Source organism: Galleria mellonella, unplaced genomic scaffold (assembly GCF_026898425.1).
Source record: "Galleria mellonella isolate WM207_F2 unplaced genomic scaffold, CSIRO_AGI_GalMel_v1 utg165, whole genome shotgun sequence".
NCBI lineage: Eukaryota > Metazoa > Arthropoda > Insecta > Lepidoptera > Pyralidae > Galleria > Galleria mellonella.
This window is the reverse complement of record NW_026442009.1, coordinates 2,576,427-2,596,927: the sequence shown is the minus strand read 5'-3', so window position 1 is coordinate 2,596,927 and position 20,501 is coordinate 2,576,427. Positions and strand designations below refer to the sequence as shown.

The following is a 20,501-nucleotide window of genomic DNA, read 5'->3' as shown; positions in this document are numbered from 1 at the left end:
CTAGCGCTGTCACACGTATTAATTAGGTTTGTTGTTTTGCAATATTAAAACGAATGAACCTATATCTATGTTCATTTTTATAAGGATGATGGTCTAATTTTAATATTTTGTAACAACCGTTAATATATTCCATTCCATAACAATGGAAGTTTATAAGATCTTTAATTTAACAGTTATTATGCATCTATAAGAAATTCATATAGATATCAATACAACCTTACTGATTGACCTCACTGAATTCATATATAAAAATAGGAAAACTATAAATTTTATTTTATAGATTCGATGCTTTCTATTAGTCCATTAAATCGAAAATGACACGGTTTTAATTGGACTTTCACAAGTGAGTAATCTTGATCACGTTTGGAAATATCGATCGTTGATACTAAAAATAGTAAGTGCTAACGGTTCACATTTACATAATTATCTCATAATAATTCCGAACAATGGCGGAGTGACAGGCAAAATATTATGTTGTACAATCTATGTTCGATTGGGAAACACGCTTTTGGAATGATATGAAGAGGATCCCCGAGGAATTTCATTTAAATTTTCTTCTTATTAAGATTATATGTCAACAGATAATAGGTGGTCATAACTTAAAGGCGTTTTTCTTGTATATTGCTTCAACTCTCTTTAATTTTAATCGATTTTTATTATTCCCGTCATCGTCTAACACATGGTAAACAAACACTTAGATAATTTATTTTAAATATAGTATAAACAGATGGCAGGGGCATAACTAGTTACGCATTTATTAAAAAAAACAGAGATAGTCTTTTTCAATAGATCATGAAAATAAAACCTAATTTTGTTGAAATTATTACGGAAACATTTTAAACGAAATTAGTAATAAATGGAAATATTCAATCACTTAATTGATTTTTGATTTGTACTAATATTGAATATTAGCAGACTAGGGTTATGATCGGTTCAATTGTTTGTTCATATTTTCGTTAAATTCTATTGAAACAAGCTATATTATAGAATTATCAGTAACACTTACGTCTGGATGTTCTTTTACTGGCACGTATACTTTTTCTGTGAGTGTTGTGACAATACCGTCTGGTTCTGGTAAGACGAGAGGTTCTTTCTTGACTCCATTTATTTGGAATAAACTGGCTCGTACTTTTGCTATTTCTGTAAAAAGAGGAATATGTATGTTAGAAACGTAGAAAACATCCGCTCCATTTAAAAATAAGAAACATGTCATTCACTCGTATATGACGATAATTTTGGCGTACTGCCCGAACATTATTGGAAAAAAAAGAGAGAAATAAGAAAAGATATTAAAGAGTAAAGTTTTAATACTGAGAAATTAATTTTTATAATTAAACTAATCACAGAGTTTAAAATCAATAATATTTTGAATTGAACTGTTAAATATTTGACAAATACAAATTAACTGGTTACACAAATTTCAATTTACAATAAATTATTACAATACAATAATTAATTTTTAGATATTATCAAATTCTTTGAGTTATAGTCCAATTGACAAATTACGAGAAACACAATAATTAACTTGATCTAAGAAATAATGTGACTAACGACAACGATTATGACATCATATGACAGTCATTGCTGATTGATTTAAAGCTGCACCTCCAATAATATGACGCACTATTTATCCATTGGTCTTCCTGATGCAATCAATCGACATGTTATAATAACACGTCTATATTTTAAATATAAATTTTAATCAATCATAATAAAATTTTGTTAAATACAGTATAATACCTATCAATCGGCATATACATTCATAATATATCTATTTTAATAATCAAAAACTCAAAAATTTCAATAAAATTTAGAAGTATAGAATAAACCACTATTTTTTTTTTTTTTTATACAACTTAGAATGGCAAACAAGCTGACGGCCCATCTAATGAAAAGTGGTAACCGTCGCCTATAGACATGAGCAGTACCATGGACATAACAGGGTATACTGTTTCGTCCATGATACCCCCCATACGTTGCCATTCCTGAGGACTCATATTTCCGTTATTATCATTGTCAAAGGTAGACTAATGGAGGCCAAATTAAATTTATATACACCAAAGTCAATATTTCTAAATACAGGTCACTGAATATAATCTGGAAATACTATATAAAAAAAATAGGAATAAAAACAAAGCCTTCTGAAAAACGTTCAAAGTAGCAAATTTAATATCTGGGTTGACTTACAACCGTTGCTTTAGACGAATAAGCCAACTAGAGAATGAATCGAGAGACAATGTATGATAAAAAATAATATAAATAAATCATATATTTTTGTAATTATTATGTATTTATTTTTTGTGTATTGTTAATTTTTGTAATATCTTTATCATTGTCTTTATATGTCTTTAAAGAGGACAATAAAGAGTTTTCATTAATTATTTACATTTTTGGAGCCAGAATTCCATCGCGTACAATAAATAATACATATAATTTATTTTTGACAAATAGATTGGTCAATATGGACACGACGGCTGTTAAAATAAATTTTGTGTATATAGAGAAATAAAATTATCGAAAGATTAGAAATTTATTTTTATTCCATGCAAATTCTTTAAGATTATTAATATATAATAATTACTGGCGTTTAAAAATCTTCTACTTAATTTTATTTATTTTTATCCTATGTGTTATTTTTTTGCTTTTGATAATTACTTTTACAATAGATAAAATTCAAGTGTTGTTCCCGTGTTTTCTCAAATTAATTTTGTCACTATAGAATTTTCTGTTTTTTTTTATTACGAAGTAAAACCTTTAGTTATTGGTAGTTTTTTTTAATGGGTAATAATGGAATGGTAACCCTACCCGCGCTGTCGGTATACACCGGCGGGGCACCAGTGAGGAGTTATTGGTAGTTAGCCATTTAATTTTCAAAAATAATGCGCACATGGCTTCTTTACGGCAGAAATAAATAAGACAAGTGAGTCACGCAAACTCTACCACTAGTTGATCATACAAGACGAGATCCATCTAACGTTGCTATTTGTTTAAAAATCTACTTTTATTACTAAAGCTAAGAATTAAACTATATCGTAGTATTTATTTTAATGTAACCAAAAACTTCTGTTTGAGGCTTCATAAAATAAAAATTGCACTCTTATACCTATGTTTAACTTATCTTTATCAAACTGTTACTATTCAGGAATCTACCATATTGGCTGTTTGTCAGTTTAGTTATATGTCTTAGTTCGAAGGTTTTTCTTTGAATGAAGAGCTATTACGCAAATGCGGGGACTCGTTTAATCTTCCTTATCCAGATAAAGCACTCATGAGTCACAAATTTATATCCGCCCCACGTAACCATGCGACCATCTGTTTTTGATAGGCGCCTATAAAGTCTTATTTCTTAACAATATTACACCGACTGAAGTCACTTTTATTTTTATTTCGAAAATAACATTTTCTTTTCTATGTATTATCTTAATGACCTAATTATTTACATAACTGAGTCACACTGTATTCAATCAATGGACAGGTTTTTTTAACGACTTCTACTACGTATTAGTAAATCATGCTAATTAACAAAAAAAAAAGAATGACCTTGCTTTTGTGTGAAGTTTGGTCAACAATATTGCAACAAAAATAATTAACATAAGAGAGTTTATTACACCTTTCAAATAGTCAACTCCTTGTTAAAAGTAACACAATTACTAAGCTTTTACTGATTAATTTACTCATTTAATACTTCTTTAACAATGTTTAATTAGTAACGTGAATCATTGTTCACCCTAAAGGTTGACTGATAAAAAAGTTATTAGCATTAAGTACATCTTTTGTACCATACATTCTCTCTCTCTCTTATTTTGTCAACTTTATTTAAATAAACAAATTTTAAAAACAATAATTCTACATTTTTTATATAATATGTTGCTGTAGTATTTCATCAAAAAACGATGATTAGGTTTGGGTACTTTCAAATTTTCTAACTAGCTTTTTTTAATGACCTCTTTTTAACAACGGCTATAATAATTTTGCTAATATACCTAAATTGTACATTGTGGTTTTAACTCAATATATATATATATACATAAACCTTTGAAGGATATTACCAGAAATTTTCAATCGACAAACAGGATTCGTTATAAATAAACATAAATACCACGCAAAATAAGTAACTTTCATCAAAACCCGTTGTCCATCGTTGGCCCGACGTCATATATATATTTTTTTAATCTCACGGTATCAAACGTGCGCCAAGCGCCAACATATATCCGGCTGACCATACTCAGTACATGGGGGGCTAGCGACAATGTGGAGCTTTCACGCCATATAGGGCTAGCAAGTAAGTAAACAAGCCATTAACTCACCACGGGACCTGTGTGATCGCCGATGGATTATGTATTTAATTACCACCTTCGCGCGCATATTAATGCGGTAGAACATGGTAGAATGTTCAAATGTGTTTTCGAGGGGTTGTGCAATAGTTTTTTTTATCTTTTTGCTTTTAGCTCACATAGATTTTTTTTATTAAATTCCGTTACTAGTCTTTACCTGTGATTTCGTTGCGTGACCGGAATAAGTTGTCTAACCAGGATAAATTTGGCTTAGTAAATAATTTTTATTTGCATACTTAAGAAAAATTGAGATTTTTTTATTATAGTCTTGATTTTTTCTAAGAATATAGGATAAACTTTATATACCTCAGAATATGCTAAATATATATATATATATATATATATATATATATATATATATATATATATATAATATATATATATATATATATATATATATATATATATGTTTGTAAATTTGTATACCTCAATGTATAAAGTTGATCATACAGGATTTATCTTCTTTTACCATCTATTGTTATCTACCTATGTATTACGAAATAAATAAATTAAATCAAATGACACATCTGATGTTGCTGGCATCTATGGGCTACAATAATCGTTTAACCTCAGATAGGTTATATGCAAGTTACCGACTTTATGATAAAAAAAATAGGAATGACGTCATAATCTAAACATTTTGTCTTCACCAGTTTATTAATAAATTGAGCTATTCGAACTACTATATACCACATCATCGGAGTACATTTTATGCCTAAGAAAATAATATCCAGTCCGAATCGGCCAGGAAATCATCATCATAAAAAATATTAAACACATATTTCAAGTACATACAAAAATTGATTTCATTATAAAATTAATCATGCTATATAATATCTTGTTTTAGAACCCAAAAAAGTCCATTTCCGTCTATTAAAAGCTTCAATAATTATTACATTTATCAATTTGACGTTCTGAGAACATTATGGTAAACCATGCAAGGTCAGAGTAAAATCATTTGAAAATCCTTTTGAAGCTTGTCGCAACAGACGTTGACGGGTGTCGAAACAGTAATGGACGTTTGAACAATAAGACGCCTTTGAGACAGCAAATGAGGCTTCTCAACAAAAACAAAGGCTACATAATAGAGGTTTTGTTTTGACGCAGGTGATCTTGGGGCTGTCCAACTGTCACTGCATACGTGCTGTACTCTGATTAATGTAGAGCCCTCATGTTTGACATGAAATAGTTCGTCGATGTCACCGTGAGAGACTTTTTGATTACGTAATACTCAAATTTTAGCTTCACATACTTCTATTTATGGATATTAAGTATATATAGGATAAATCCAAAATTATTAAAATAATTTTAAGGAAATATACACTGAATATTTTTCTAAAATAAGCGTGTTCTTTTTATAATTTTAGTAGGGCAATATCAAAATCAACAACTCGAAATCCCGCGTAATAAAAATTTCAATTTCCAAACTTTCATAAAATTTTTGGAATTGAAATTTTAGCGCAATTACACATTGGCTAAATCATAAGAGAATTATTTAAAATTTAATACCCAAATAATTAGATAATCTGCATAATGTAAGTAAAAATCAATTGCCGAATGTATGTCAACATATCACCTCAAAACGGTTTCGCCTATATTGCTATTATATTTTTGTTTTGTTGTGTTTGTAATTGCCAGGACAATGTTTCTACATATAAAAGAAAACGTTTGATAAATCATACGGAAAAGTACATCCGGAGCGAGCAGTTAGTTATATATTAAAAATTAATGAAAAAAAAATCGAATTCAGCATTTACTATAATTAAAAAAAAATGAAAAAATGTCATACTTCTGAATTATTTATTAAAATGAATCCACATCAGAAATGCTTCATGATACTAATGAAGAATTTCTAACATATTTTGACCACTATACAAAATATATCAAGCATTGATTTGTATATTATTCATTGTCTCCCAAGCAATTATTCGCATAAACATAGGTATTTAGTTACACGATGTTATACAAAATATTTAGTTTGGATGCCTGTGTTCTGTCATTATTGGACATACAAATATTATACATCTAGCGCGGATAATTCTTAAATAGGTACAAAATTAATAAATTATAAACATTGTTAATGTATAAATCAACAAAAGGATAATACGGTAATAAGAATTAACCACAAAAGGCAAAGGTATTAACTAACGAGGTTTAATTTTACCATTTACTAGAGTTACTCCAACCACAATCGCGATTATTCTATACTTACAGGTAATTGTAGCCTGGTAGATCTCCCTTATCGGTTATGTGGTAAAGATGAAAATGTTTCTTGTAAATCAAGAAATAGAATTCAAAATGTCCAACTTCTAAATGTAATAATGTCAAACGTTCGCGTAGGAAGACATACTCAAATATAGCGAGTTAAGGATTTGTGTCGTTGAGAAGTATATTTATCGCTTTGTTTTCGTTTTCACTTTTGTAATATTAACCAAAGATTTCCATTACCGAAAAATATTGGTGATAAATTTCTCTTCTCGACCCCGTAATTTTAATAATGTATAATAGATAAATAAACTATAAATCATTTGTCAAATGTATGTGTGCGCATCACTTTAGAACAACTGCACCCACTTGACTAATTCTTGAGTGGCGTATTTATATTTATTAGAACCAGATTTTTATGAAAGAAAATATATAAAAAATTGTGCATAAAAGGGTAAATTTGGTTATCACCGTGCAAAACCGGAGCAAGCAATTAGTATTTAATATAATATAAATTACTTAATTATTATAGCTCGCCTAAGCAGGTTCAAAACTTTCAGTATATATTCCGCAAAATAGCGACTTCAGTCGTATCAAATATAAGACCAATCGTTTGCAAGGATTACTAATATCACGTCAATTACATACAAAACTACAGACGAATTAAAAGCCTTTACCGTTTTGAAATCGCCTAAAAAGATATACTAAAATTAATATTAACCCTTGAATTGTAATTATTTGGACTAGACATTTGAGTTTTACTACTTTACAAGTTAATTATATTTATAAAGTGAACTTACTGGTAAATATGTAAAGACTTTCAAGAAAGTGTCTTTTGGTCATTATTCGCATTAAAGTTAGAGATCTAATATTCATAGACTGCTAGCATTTGGACCTAAAACCATTTATTATGGATAAGTCAAATAAGGGGTAATAAACTGTCGTATTCATAGGTTTAGCTGAACATTTCTCATTCTACATAAATCGTTAATGTATATATTACTCAGATCATATTTAAAAGTTACGAAATGTCGGTCGATATAAGCAAGTGAGACTAAACTAGCCAATTAATCTGCTCCAAAATTAATTCAAATTAATTGATGTAAATAATACACAATAAATCGTACGTTGTTATAAAGAAAAATGTGACTATGGGATGCTCAAATAGCAGATGTCACAAAACGAATGCAATTGTTTGTTATATAGATAAATACGCACGTAGAATACAATGGTTCTGTTTTACTAATGTATAGATAACTTGTGCTTGCTTATTTATATTACAAACGCAAATCCCTAATGTCAACAACGGTCATTCTAACAATTTTCTCCCCGGAGCATTGCAACACGATACACGCTTACTAGTTACAGATAATGCAATCTCACTTCTATTGTGATCGTTCACAATGGTAGAACCTGTGAGCCGCTCCGGATCCGTAATCCCAGCATCCCATATTCTATTCTGATATGTTACTACTTTCATGGCGAGTATTCGTAGATACTCGTAATATCTACATGGCATTAGGAAATCTATACGTATTAAAAATTTTATGTCCATTTATATTTTCCATTTATATTTTATAACACCTTGAAATCCGATTAAATGCATTCAGCCAATGTAATACCAGCGAAGTGTTGAAATGTTATATCGTATGACAATATTAAGTCACTTTTGAACTCAACCTCTGAATCCATTCATAACATCATTTTTGATGGGATTAAAGATCATTTGGTTTTCTATTATCAATATTTAATATATAAAAAGGGCACAAATAAAAAAGTAAAACTATCATGTCAATATTTTCACAGCATATTTAAATACATTAAAATGAATACATGTATAAATCAATTTTAGGCACCGACAATCAGTGAAGAGCAATGTCTTGACCTCTTATCAGTAGAAGTTACCTAGAAAACCTGGCTACAATCCAAGGTTGGTCAATACAACATTTATAAGCAATCCATGTTCACAGCGGCATGTTTTACAAAGACTACTAATAACAGTTAATAACCGATAATGAGTGCAATAGTAGTCTCGACATCAAAATCACTTGCATTCTCAAGTTTACTCAGTGGAAACGATTACCTCTTTCATCGCCAACTGATATCATACAAATGCAACATGCGTATAATAATTTATTTGAGCAGAATGTCTAGACGAAGATATGCATTCATTTTGTTCGACGACGGTAATTAGAACATGAGTGAATGCTCTCTTAATATCATTCATTAAGATCTTGTAAAGAATAATATCTGCACCAATTTGTATATGTCGTGATTTTGTTAGTTCTTTCAGTTCTAATTGTATATAGATAAATGAGGGTGTATTTAGAACAATGTGGAGTCGAATGTTATTTTCTCACGATGATCCCCGATGCGTGAATCGCCACGGTCAGTTTGCGACTGCTTCACTTACGTCGGTATATAGTCCATACATAAGTACAATCAAATCACGCAATGAGTGTTACCCCTTACTACGATGTTTGTATAGCTTGTTTAATGAACATGTCTAACTCTAAAGACGACTACGAATAATTTAAAAATTCTGCAAACAGTAAAGACGAAATAATTATCAATAACACTGTTTAATACTGCAGATATACTACTATTACAAATATCGAATATAACACAACATAACAAATATTTGCATAAATAAAATCAACGAGAAATATGAGTATTTCAATAAGAAATAAATTTAATATCGTTTATCGATATTTGCAATAATAACTAGTTGTTAATAACAAGTACGTACCTATACATATACTTGGAATTATGATCGTTAAAAAATAACAATTTGTTTTGTTAGTTAGTTGTCACACCTGTGGAAACTTTATCTATTATATTAAAATAATATTATCATTCAGTTATTCTACATAAATCTCATCTTTATAGAATTTATAATTAATTTACTTGTACATTTATTTATCTGGAGTTATCCTACTAGTTTCGAACCCGATAGGAGACCTTACTCATGGGGATTTAACATAATTATTATGAATGTATAGCGAGTAGTACATACATATTTTAATAAATGTTTTAAGTGCACTTACGTTATTTACAATGTTTGTAACTAAGAATGATAAAAAGCTGTCAATCTTATTTAAAATGGATTTTTGTCTTAAAGTAAATAAGTCTAGAAAGTAAAAATCTTCTAATAAGAACAATTTTCTGATTAGAGACTTATCAAAAACGGCATATCTATTATTTTAAGTGGCTTTAAGGCATCAGGGACTTCGCTAACAATATTTAAATAATGACAAATACTACAATATTTCAAAATTATACTACTACTAATGTTTATTCATAATTCTCAAAAAAATATTTTAAATACACGAAAATAAAATATATACATACGTTAATCAAACATGTATAACTATCTAATCAATGAACGATGGATATTTCAAGTAAAACAAATTATGCGACAAAGGGAAACAAAGCAATCGTATATCCGGCGAAGAACTTCTCAGAGTACCATTGTTGTATTGTTTGTGAACAAGAAGCAATTTGTAAGCTGATACAGCTTGACAAATTAAATTATTAGGAAATCAAGCCGGTGCTCATTATGTACTGACGTTAAGAGACAATTGAATATAATTTTATTACAAAACTAGCTATACGCACAACTTCGGCAGGGTAGAAATTGGAAGTAAATTTCCAATTAACAAAGAAAGTCTACACGACTTTATACAAAGAAGAGATCAAGATATATAGCGTCTAACTCGACTGATTCCAATAATACATAATTTTTTATGATGGGGCCGGATTATTAAATATTGAATGATTTAATACGTAGTCATTTCTACGTGATGACGAAACAAGTATATGGTCTTCAATTCTATAAATGATAAACTACATTTTACTGCTTATATCTAATTTCACTAGCCACTTTTTTAAAACAAATCAACAGACAAACATTTACATCTAGAAGAATTTATTATAGTTTCATTACATTACGAATTCGTATTATAGATAGGTTTGAATGTTTAAGTACCAAGTTATACGCCATTCGATGTATTTCATACTAACTATAACAACATGTTTATTACAATTTTAGAATATTATAATGTAGCAATGGCACGATAATGGGTTGTTATGGTATTAATTGTAGCTAATCACAAAACGATAAATATCTACAAACTAAATAATAAACAAATACCTATATTATGACGTTGTACAATATTTACTACTGCGTGTGTTTTTTATACATAATAATGTCTTGTACCTTAAAAAATACTGATGAATTCAAGGCAAATGTATCTAATGAACACATAAGTTTAAAAATAAATATCCAGTGGCCCTCAAAAACGATCTTTTCTTGGCACTTGTTTGCACTTGTTTATTTCGCATTTTGATTTTTAAATAAGTTCTTAGCTAAAAGACAAGTTAATTTTGATTACGGTTACTAGAACATACATAAGATCACAACTTTTTAATATTAATTACCAAGTTTTTACACCAGATACCGGATAACTAGCCGTTAATTTATGATAATTAAAAAAAAACTGTTGGTAAGAATTCACCGTCAGAGGAGCTTTTGTTTGAATAAGTCTATTTTGCTCTGTCTGCGCCATTTGTTTATCATCATTCATTTCAGCCTTTAATTATAACTGCTGAGCATAAACCTCCCCTATAAAGGGAGTTTTGCCCAATAATTGTCACGCTTGACAGGCTAGTTAGCAACCACAGTTAGTCTTTTAGAGATGTTTTAAAAAGGACGCTACTGCCCATTTCTCTACTATTAAGTCGCTTTAATCGCCTCTTACGACACGAAAGGAAGGGATGGCCTATTCTATGCTGGGACCAAACTACCGTTGTTTGTTTATGCTGGAGTGATGATAAATGAGATTAAAGTCAAGTTAGTCGACCCTTTATGACAAATTCACTTCATGATCTGTTAACAATGAGACCGCCAGTCTCCGTTATTAACAATCCTTTACCCCTACTTGGAGAAATAAACATGCTATGTGGACGTATTTCAACAGTCGATTGCTTTCAATCAATAGAAGATTTCCTGTCGCTGTCAAGTATCACAGACTGCATGAGTTGTATGAATTATGCATAAGACAGACTGTTACAGCGGATGCACAACTGTCATTGAAATACATGCAAGTACTTGAGTAATTAATATTTTCAAGGTAATCTAATAACACCTAGGTACGTATATATATATATATATATATATATATATATATATATATATATATATATATATATATATATATATATATATATATATATATATATATATATAAATATAAGCCTCCCACATAGACTACCACAAAGAACGGTCCTGAGCCAGCTGCATCCTCTAACTTCCTGCAATGCATTTCAGATCGCCACTTCGTCTAGTGAGCTATTTACGCAGTGGCTGACACGACAGACACTATTCTGTTAAAATTTTTATTTATTTTTATTTCGCAAAAAACCTTAATCTGTCTTAACAAACATTTAAAAGAATAACTAAATCGGTGCAACCGTTCTTAAGTGCCATTTAATTTTGAAATAGACACATTTAGATTAATATAGTACAGACACTAACAAATTATATTACAGTTTGTTGGCAGACCGTTCTCTCAATGACCAAATCTCGTCACATTACTTACTACACTTGTTATGACATCATTAATATTAAAATAAAAATTGCTGTCTGGTTGTAGCATAGAATGGGTCACCCCCTCCACTCCTGTGGGTATCGTATGTCATGGAGGTGATTAAGGGAATTTAATAACCGATGGATGGGCAGCAGCGTCACTGTTAAAATATCACCAAAGCCTAACAGCGGTTGTCAACTCGCCTGCCAAGCGTAGCAACTACCGGCAAAACCCCCCACAATTAACGACTGATATGATGATGATGATGAAATATTTAGCATAATAATATTGTTATAAAATATTTTTTTTTATTCTAATTATTCTAATTTTTATCATTATATCAACCGCTAATATTATTATATTGAAAAAATAAAAATAGATAATTTAATAATTACGATTAAAAAGAAACACCTTCTACGCTATGCCAGTGCCAGTGTTCAATTCAGTTAAATTACCGTTTCATTAATTACACACCCACTTCGAAATTAACAACCATTGATTGGCCTAGACCAATCCGCCGAATACCATATATACGGACGATTTGTCGAGCTTCAATTTTTTTTCAACTGCAAGATTTACATTTATAATACAATGAGTATTATATAGAGTTACTCTTCAAATACAGATGAGTAATAAAATTATTTATCACATGATATTATAATGTAAACCTCAGTTTAGTGTTCCTTACTTATCTATTACAAGGAAAATGATCCGTATTAAAACTATGAAAGTAAATAAAATAAAAAATACAAAATACTGACAAGTAGATTCATTGCTCAAAAAAATATCGATTTTAATTTTAGCAAAACAAATTTTGTTTAAAAACTAAACTGATGAATCAATTTTGATAAAATTTCTATGAAACTAATATGAATGTAACATATCCTAAAAGAAATATTTTCCCCTTTACAAATGATGAAGTTATCAAAATACAACCGCCGAAAAATAACCATGACATAGCTCTCTATGCAAACACAACTGCTTTACGGTTGAAAAAACACGAATGGGACACCTAATGTAAAGTGGTAACCGTCGCCTATAGACATGAGCAATACCATGGACATAACAGAGTATTTGACTTTTGTACAAAATCTCTCTCTGGTGTAAATTGTGACATATTGTATTCATATTCCGTCGCCAAATGGCAATAAAACAACAATTACATTAAATTACCTACTTTTTATTATTACAGATACTTCTTGACAACGCAACGGTAAATACGTAGACTGTTCACCTATTTGGAAAATTGTAAACGTCGCAAATAAACATGAACAACGCTGTTAAACTCGTAAATATAATGTGAGTATAAGATTGTTATGGCATTCCTGATAATGTTACCACACACAATTCTATTAGTCACTTCTGCACTATCTTACTATTCAAAACACATGGTAGAAATATAAAAATAGTCTTTATTATTAATAGGTCTTTTTAAATAATTAAAAACATCATTAAAAAAACCTTTTGTCGTAATAAAACTAATATGAATTGAACATGGAAGCATCCCTATCGATAACCAAAAAGAACTAAAATCCATTCAGATAGCCTTAATATCGCTACGCAAAAAAAAAATACCACTGAATCAAAAATTACTGAACTCACTTAAAAACTAAATGGCCTTTACGTAAATACTGCTACATACCTTTTTAAGAATATTGAGATTTTTACTACACAGAACATGTTTCACTTCTGAAGCAAAATTTTTTGTAAACTAGTGTAGGTTTCAATGCGCTGCATGAAAATGATGGCTATTTGGAACTATTATTCATTAGGACCGCGTGGGTTGGATGACAATTCTTCTTAGAATAGTGACGAAACAAGATATCATGACTCATTATTGAATGAAGCACATGGCACAGGACAACTTCATTCAATGATTATGCAGGCCTTGTAATTGCAAAATACAAAAGTCGTACCCTGCCACAAGTATATTGGTAGTATTAATATTATATTTTGTTGCAAAATACAACCAGTATGGAAACCTGCTGGAAATGTCAGCACGTCGTTTTGACAATTTGATTGGTACGGTTTATCGGAATATCTTAATCTATGCACGGTCAAAGGGTTACAGGTATTTTATTATTAGACACTACAGAATAATGACGGGATAAGTAGGTACTGTTAGATAATTGGAAACAATAAATCTTAAACGAAATTAAGCTACAAAATAAACCTAAGCCACAAACAGGTAAATATAGCAATAATATTTGCATGCTATACCTACTTCTAATTAATTATTCCATACTGTTTCCTTTTTACGTGACTTCATAAAAAGGTTTTCTTATTTATTTATATGTTATGAGATATCTTCGCTTTTTTCAAAATCGAATTTGATATTTTTCTTAACTACAATTTTTGTGTTGACTCCATATTAAATTAATCACCACGAAAACGCTGTTAGTTTTTCGATAAAATGTTAAGATATTACTAATTATCTTTCTTAGTTACTTAGTCTTCAAATTAAAATAAATTATATTAGGATATTCTTAATTATTTTTTTACTTTTTATTTAGTTTCTATATGACATTAGTGTTTGCAAAATTTCAACATTAAATAAAACCGTTAATGTCATGGTAATAGTAAAACATAGCTACGCTAACAGGTGGTCAAACGAATGTAGAGTCTAAAAAGGTTCAAGATTTTAATATTTATGAATGACACTTGTTTGTGACGATCTAATGTGAATGAAAATTAACGAATTTACATAAATAGGATAAGTAAAGGAAAGGTTCACATGCTTGTTGTCTGTAAAGAAATGTGGCTGAGTTAATTTATTCTTTATTTGAATGGCTTTTTAACTTACTAAATTTAAAACAATATATTTTAAACACTTATCAATTTTCGAATAACTGGCTTCTTGGAAAGCATACTTTATTGCTAGTTTCACAAAACATAACGGCACTTTAAGTATTTTTGTATACTGCATGGGAACATGTATATATATATATATATATATATATATATATATATATATATATATATATATATATATATATATATATATATATATATATATATATATATATATATATATATATATATATATATATATATATATATATATATATATAGTAAATTGGCTCTCAACATACAGTCTCGTGTTTTAAAAAAAAATCTTACTAAATATTTAAACTCTATAAGCACAATTTTCAGAGATTACATAAATCTAAAGATATTGGGAATGTCTTTCTATTTAATATATTTGTGTAGATAAATTTAATAAGATACTTAATTCCCGTGTAAGTTACATATACAAAAATACAAAAAATACACTCGAGCTACAGACAAATTAGAAAAATTATGACAGCATAAATAATGCTAGCAGTTACAGTTATGCCAAATATCAAAACGAACATGTGCGTTGGCAAGCATGTTTTCATACAAGCTGGACTTAGATTTACGAGACTGTTCACTAGAATTTACGCGTGTTCAACTCGAGTAAATAAGCGTGCTAGTTGAGAGCGTCTAAATGTGTCGAATTTGTAACTGAACCAATGAACGCCCGTTCCGCTACCGACTTTTCAGAATGCCGGCCACGTCCTATACTATTTATTCTCTGAACACTGTCCGCGGTTGACGGTTCTTTTATTATAGCTATAAAAGCATTGGAGTAAACCATGGATTTTCGCTGATTTATCGCCCAATATTTATTTTTCACGGTTTACTAGCGATTCTATTGTAAATATAGGACAGGTTTATTGTTAACATACCACGGTTTCCTTCTCGTTTTACGTTGATAACGAGTTCCGTGATCTTTAGTGCAATATTAGCTCACAAAACATTAAAACAATATAATATTTTGTTGACCCGTTACTACAATGGTGCCCTTTTTAACATTACATAATTCGTAGACGTTTTATTTTCATTCCGACCGATTAATAGAATAGTATTTTAAATAGCTTTTATGTGTATTAGAAATACAATTGTTTAATTGTCGCAGCACTAAGTATAAATGTATATTAAGAACAAAATGACATTCTTCAAGTTTTATATAAATACAACGAAAGTAATGGGCATAAATCTAGACAAGCAAACACATGTAGATGGGACAAGTAATATTCTAATATTATAGAGAAGTGCTATAATAATACGTTGTTTTGAGACGTAGTTTGCAACTTTTATGCACCATTATACTAGTTGAATAGGTAATAGAAAGTTTTATAACCTCCGGTATTATATAGCTGTCCAGCAAAAATTGGTGTCAGGAGGAAGATATAAAATCATTAACTCACGTTTATGGGACTATATGGAAAACAGTATCATCTCATAATGTATTAGGTACCTATTTTGACTGAATAATATCCTAATATACAGATTCAATAGCGTTGTGCCAACCATAATGTATGTTACATTACATTTTGTGATACTGCAAAAAAATACTGAATACAAAAATAAGAGACGCAAAAGACACATCCAGTTGTTTTTGTTATTTGGCTATAGAAAAATATACTTATAATAAATTTACTCTTTGTAATTAGACAAGTAATATCAATCAAAATTATTTCAGTTAGGAGGGACCAATATTAAAGCTGCCAAAACGTCAACACCCATCATAGTGGGACGAAACCATTGTAAATCAATAAGACCAATGGGCGTAGCTTGTAAACAATAATTATTTTTGGTTATATCTACTAGACATCAACCAGTCACGTTAAGTGTTAAATCAACACTTAGAAGGCAAATTACATAGAATAAATCATGAACGACAGTGATAATGTTTTCAAAATTTGATATGACGTACTAGATATTGACGGCACTCAAACGAATATAGGACAGAAATATCATTCAGTAGTAGAAATAGTCTACACTTTCCATGCACTTTACTTTAACATCGTAATTTATGATTACGATCTTTGCGTAACAAGAAAGATAACTCCGTTATAGTTTAGTAACGTTTTCAAGTGTCTGAATATCTAAAATGTATTACATAAGATATATATTGAATATTATCCATACTGATCACGTCAAACAATGTAGGTACGATAAAGAATAAAACGTTTCACAACAAAAGGATATATGTATATAAATATTGAAAAAAATATAGCATAACCATGATTTTTTCCCACGTAGTAGTAGGTAGTTTGTCCTCGTAATTTAATTAAAATTTTTGATAATGACAAAACTTGGAATTCGAATGTTATTTTGTAATTTGTGTCCAATTCTATAAAGACTATATTTTTTTCTAAATAAAAAAAAAATAAGTTGGTGTTCCCAAAAACACTAATTAACCAAACCCTACATTATAATATACAGTATTACGGGATTCATGAGAAATCAACACAGTAAATAACATTAATAATAGCACTGTAAGAAATTATTTATTCAAACTTTAATGCACGGTGAAATTCTATGTCCATGTGGCGACTTTAACACCGGACGGTATTCTCTACCGGTCAACCATTGAGCAAATAGAAAAATAAGCAGGCGGTCATTTATGTCTATATTTTAATCTGTACTTTATTGCTACCGTGTGTCACTTGTATTTTCTAATTGTCATTGTATATTTTTATGTTTTTGTTGCAATAAAGAGATAAGTAAATCATAATTAAAGAAGTTGTACCTACTTGAAACACATACCAAAAACTTGATGTAACAGCAGTTACAACAGCGGGTAATAAGTACTTAGAGACTCGTACATTGCAAACAATGACAACTCGAACCTTATTCATTTCACATCCGACAACTTGTCATTGGGTGTTTGAGACAAATATTGACGTGGTATATCAGTTTCGGCAGTTGTCGGCACGTAGGTACTGTGTACCTGTCACCTAAACCATTCATTCATAATGATTTTTATAGTAAGCGGTTACGCCCATTTTGGCGACACTTATTAAAATCTGAACCATTTCAACTTTTCATTAAATGATTCAATCAAAAATAAAGTGTTTGGTTTTGATAGGAAAAAAGGGGTGGCCCATTCTATACGGAGACTACATAGCAAACTGATAGTTATTTCTTGCTCAATAATGATTGTGGCTTGATTAAACACAACTGAATTTTTACGAATATATAACTCGTAAAACTTAAGGTAAAATCTTCTCAATAGATTCAATCGATTATAGAGATAAGAATTTTTCCTTGAAGCTGTTTCCACTTATACAAAGTAATCGATGTTATAGGTATGCCGATAACTCACAAATCATTACTGTAACTAAGTATTAGGAAAACACTTAATTAGTAACATCTTCTATCTTATCGATATCACCATTAGTCGCGCAAGAAAATTTTGTAATGAGTCGACCGGTTTACGAGTCACGACTTATAGTATCGGATGTCTTTGAATGTATTGTAATAAACTAGCTCACTTAACATATTTAAAAGTACAATTCAGATGTTTGTCACTGCGTCCACCTACACAGGTAAGTCAGCATCATCACAACAGCGCTTAGTACATTGTGTTACTTACTATAATGGGTCACAAAACACTATTTTTATTACTTATTTTAATGAGCCTTCGGAGTCATAGAGACTAGATTTACTATTCAAGGTTTCGTTAGAATAATTGCAAATAAACATAGTAACAAATTAAAAAAATATATCAACGTCATTATCTTTGCTATACCTAGTAATGTTAGTTTGGATTATATTTCTTATTTTTTTATAACTGGGCTTAATTCTAAAGTGTCATTTCCCCAAACTTCTATTCAAAAAAATTTGATAGAATTGTTTAACAATTTAAAGTGTTATGTCAGGGACCACAAACAATTCTTAAAGTTTGGTTTTCACAGGTCTTTGCTCTGTACTTACATATTTATATAGCTATATATTTGTTATTATACAGAAATTGAACTTTTAGCTGATGCAACTGCCTTTCAAAATCGACTGTAATATTAATCCGATTATTTATCATAATTTGCTTTCCAAGATTATCATTAACTGAGTAAGTATTTAGACCACCATCGGAGAGGAAAGATTAGCCAATGTACCCAGGTCGCGTCAGACTCGAGGTATCGGCACATTGCCAATCGGTCGCATGGCGCGGCATGTCACGACGCTAATGCAAACGTGAGGATACACACGTGTAATAGTTGTCACCTCATACCACGTGGTATAAAACACGTATATTTTGCTCCGCAAATTAAAAAAAAAAGAAGGCTTAGAAAAAAATTAATTGAAAAAGTATAGCCAATGCCACTCGATGTAAATATTCTAACGACACCCCATACATCCAAATCTGTTCATGCATTTAGAGTTGGGATAAAAAAAAAACACATACATACATATACCATGAAAACATTACACTATTTTTTGGGAAATCGAGTAACAATCATAGATGACCTACAAGGACTTGCATGTAGTATACTTGCCAAATTATATAAAGTGTGAATGTTCGTAAAGTCGTTTAGAATAATTTATACGCTGCGGCTGAGCCTTGTTTCGTCTGCTTCGTCTAGTGCATATGACGTGATTGGGATGATTTTAGTAATCTTTCTGTTATTTTCACTTCAAATGTCTAGATTATTTGGCTTTCACTATGTCTATATATTACAATATACTATTGCGATAATGGCGTTGTTTGTTTCGAAATTTCATAGGTATATACTTAAATTTTACACGCATTAGAGGCACTTAGAGTGAGAATTCGTATAAAAGTGGCTGCGTTTGTACGGCTGTGTTTTGATTAGAATGAAAGGTAAAATACAGGGTATACAATACAACTGTGGGTCATAAAATGTTTTTTGATATTTATAAGTGATATGATGGAAACGGTGACGTCTTGATGTAAATATATTTGAAATTTCATATACAGTGAATAATATACTATAATAATATTCATATTCCCATTGCTACCTATTTCATTTGAATGGCTGATTATGCAATGAATTCGAATCTTAAGTAGGTTATAGATACTGAATAGGGGAAAATTTATAGGTGATAATTATTTTAATAAACCAGCATGAGCGGCACCATTACTGAATGAATACATTAATATTTTATTAATATGATACCACTAACATTTATTACATATAATAATATTAACAGTTGTATAGTTTCCTAAGAGAATAGCATGTATAGAAAAATAAATAAATAAAAAAAATAGTGTAAATTTCTTCTTAATATGCTATATTAAAAAATAACGATAAATATAATCAACAACTGTTCATATCACTTTGAAATGACTACCTTAAGTTATTCTCAGCACGTATAATATAATAACAAAGGGAAATAGGACAAGGGATCTACAAGTACAAGTGTCCTCGCCGTTATTTATATGTATCAAACAGTATAATACAAGTATAAAGCAACAGGTGAATACTAATGCAATATTTTCTTAAAGGGCAACGCAAAAGAGTAACTTTTTGTCTGTGAATGACAAAATTTTCCTTGTATGTAACGTGTTCTATTGTAATAGACCAAAATGTATACAGGACAT

At 29.9% G+C, this 20,501-nt stretch overlaps 1 protein-coding gene across 8 annotated transcripts in view; it reads right to left on the bottom strand.

Annotated features, from left to right (window-relative positions):
• The window catches only part of LOC113518759 (protein held out wings), a 96,266-nt gene that overhangs the window by 31,552 nt on the left and 44,213 nt on the right, over positions 1–20,501 (bottom strand). For all 8 annotated transcript variants that reach the window (XR_008252582.1, XM_052892733.1, XM_052892735.1 and 5 more), the window contains exon 2: positions 1,007–1,140. Coding sequence is in view for 7 of the 8 variants with exons in the window: in XM_052892733.1 (XP_052748693.1) it covers positions 1,007–1,140 (134 nt within the window). In the remaining variant the exon portion in view is untranslated. The remainder of the gene's footprint in view (positions 1–1,006; positions 1,141–20,501) is intronic.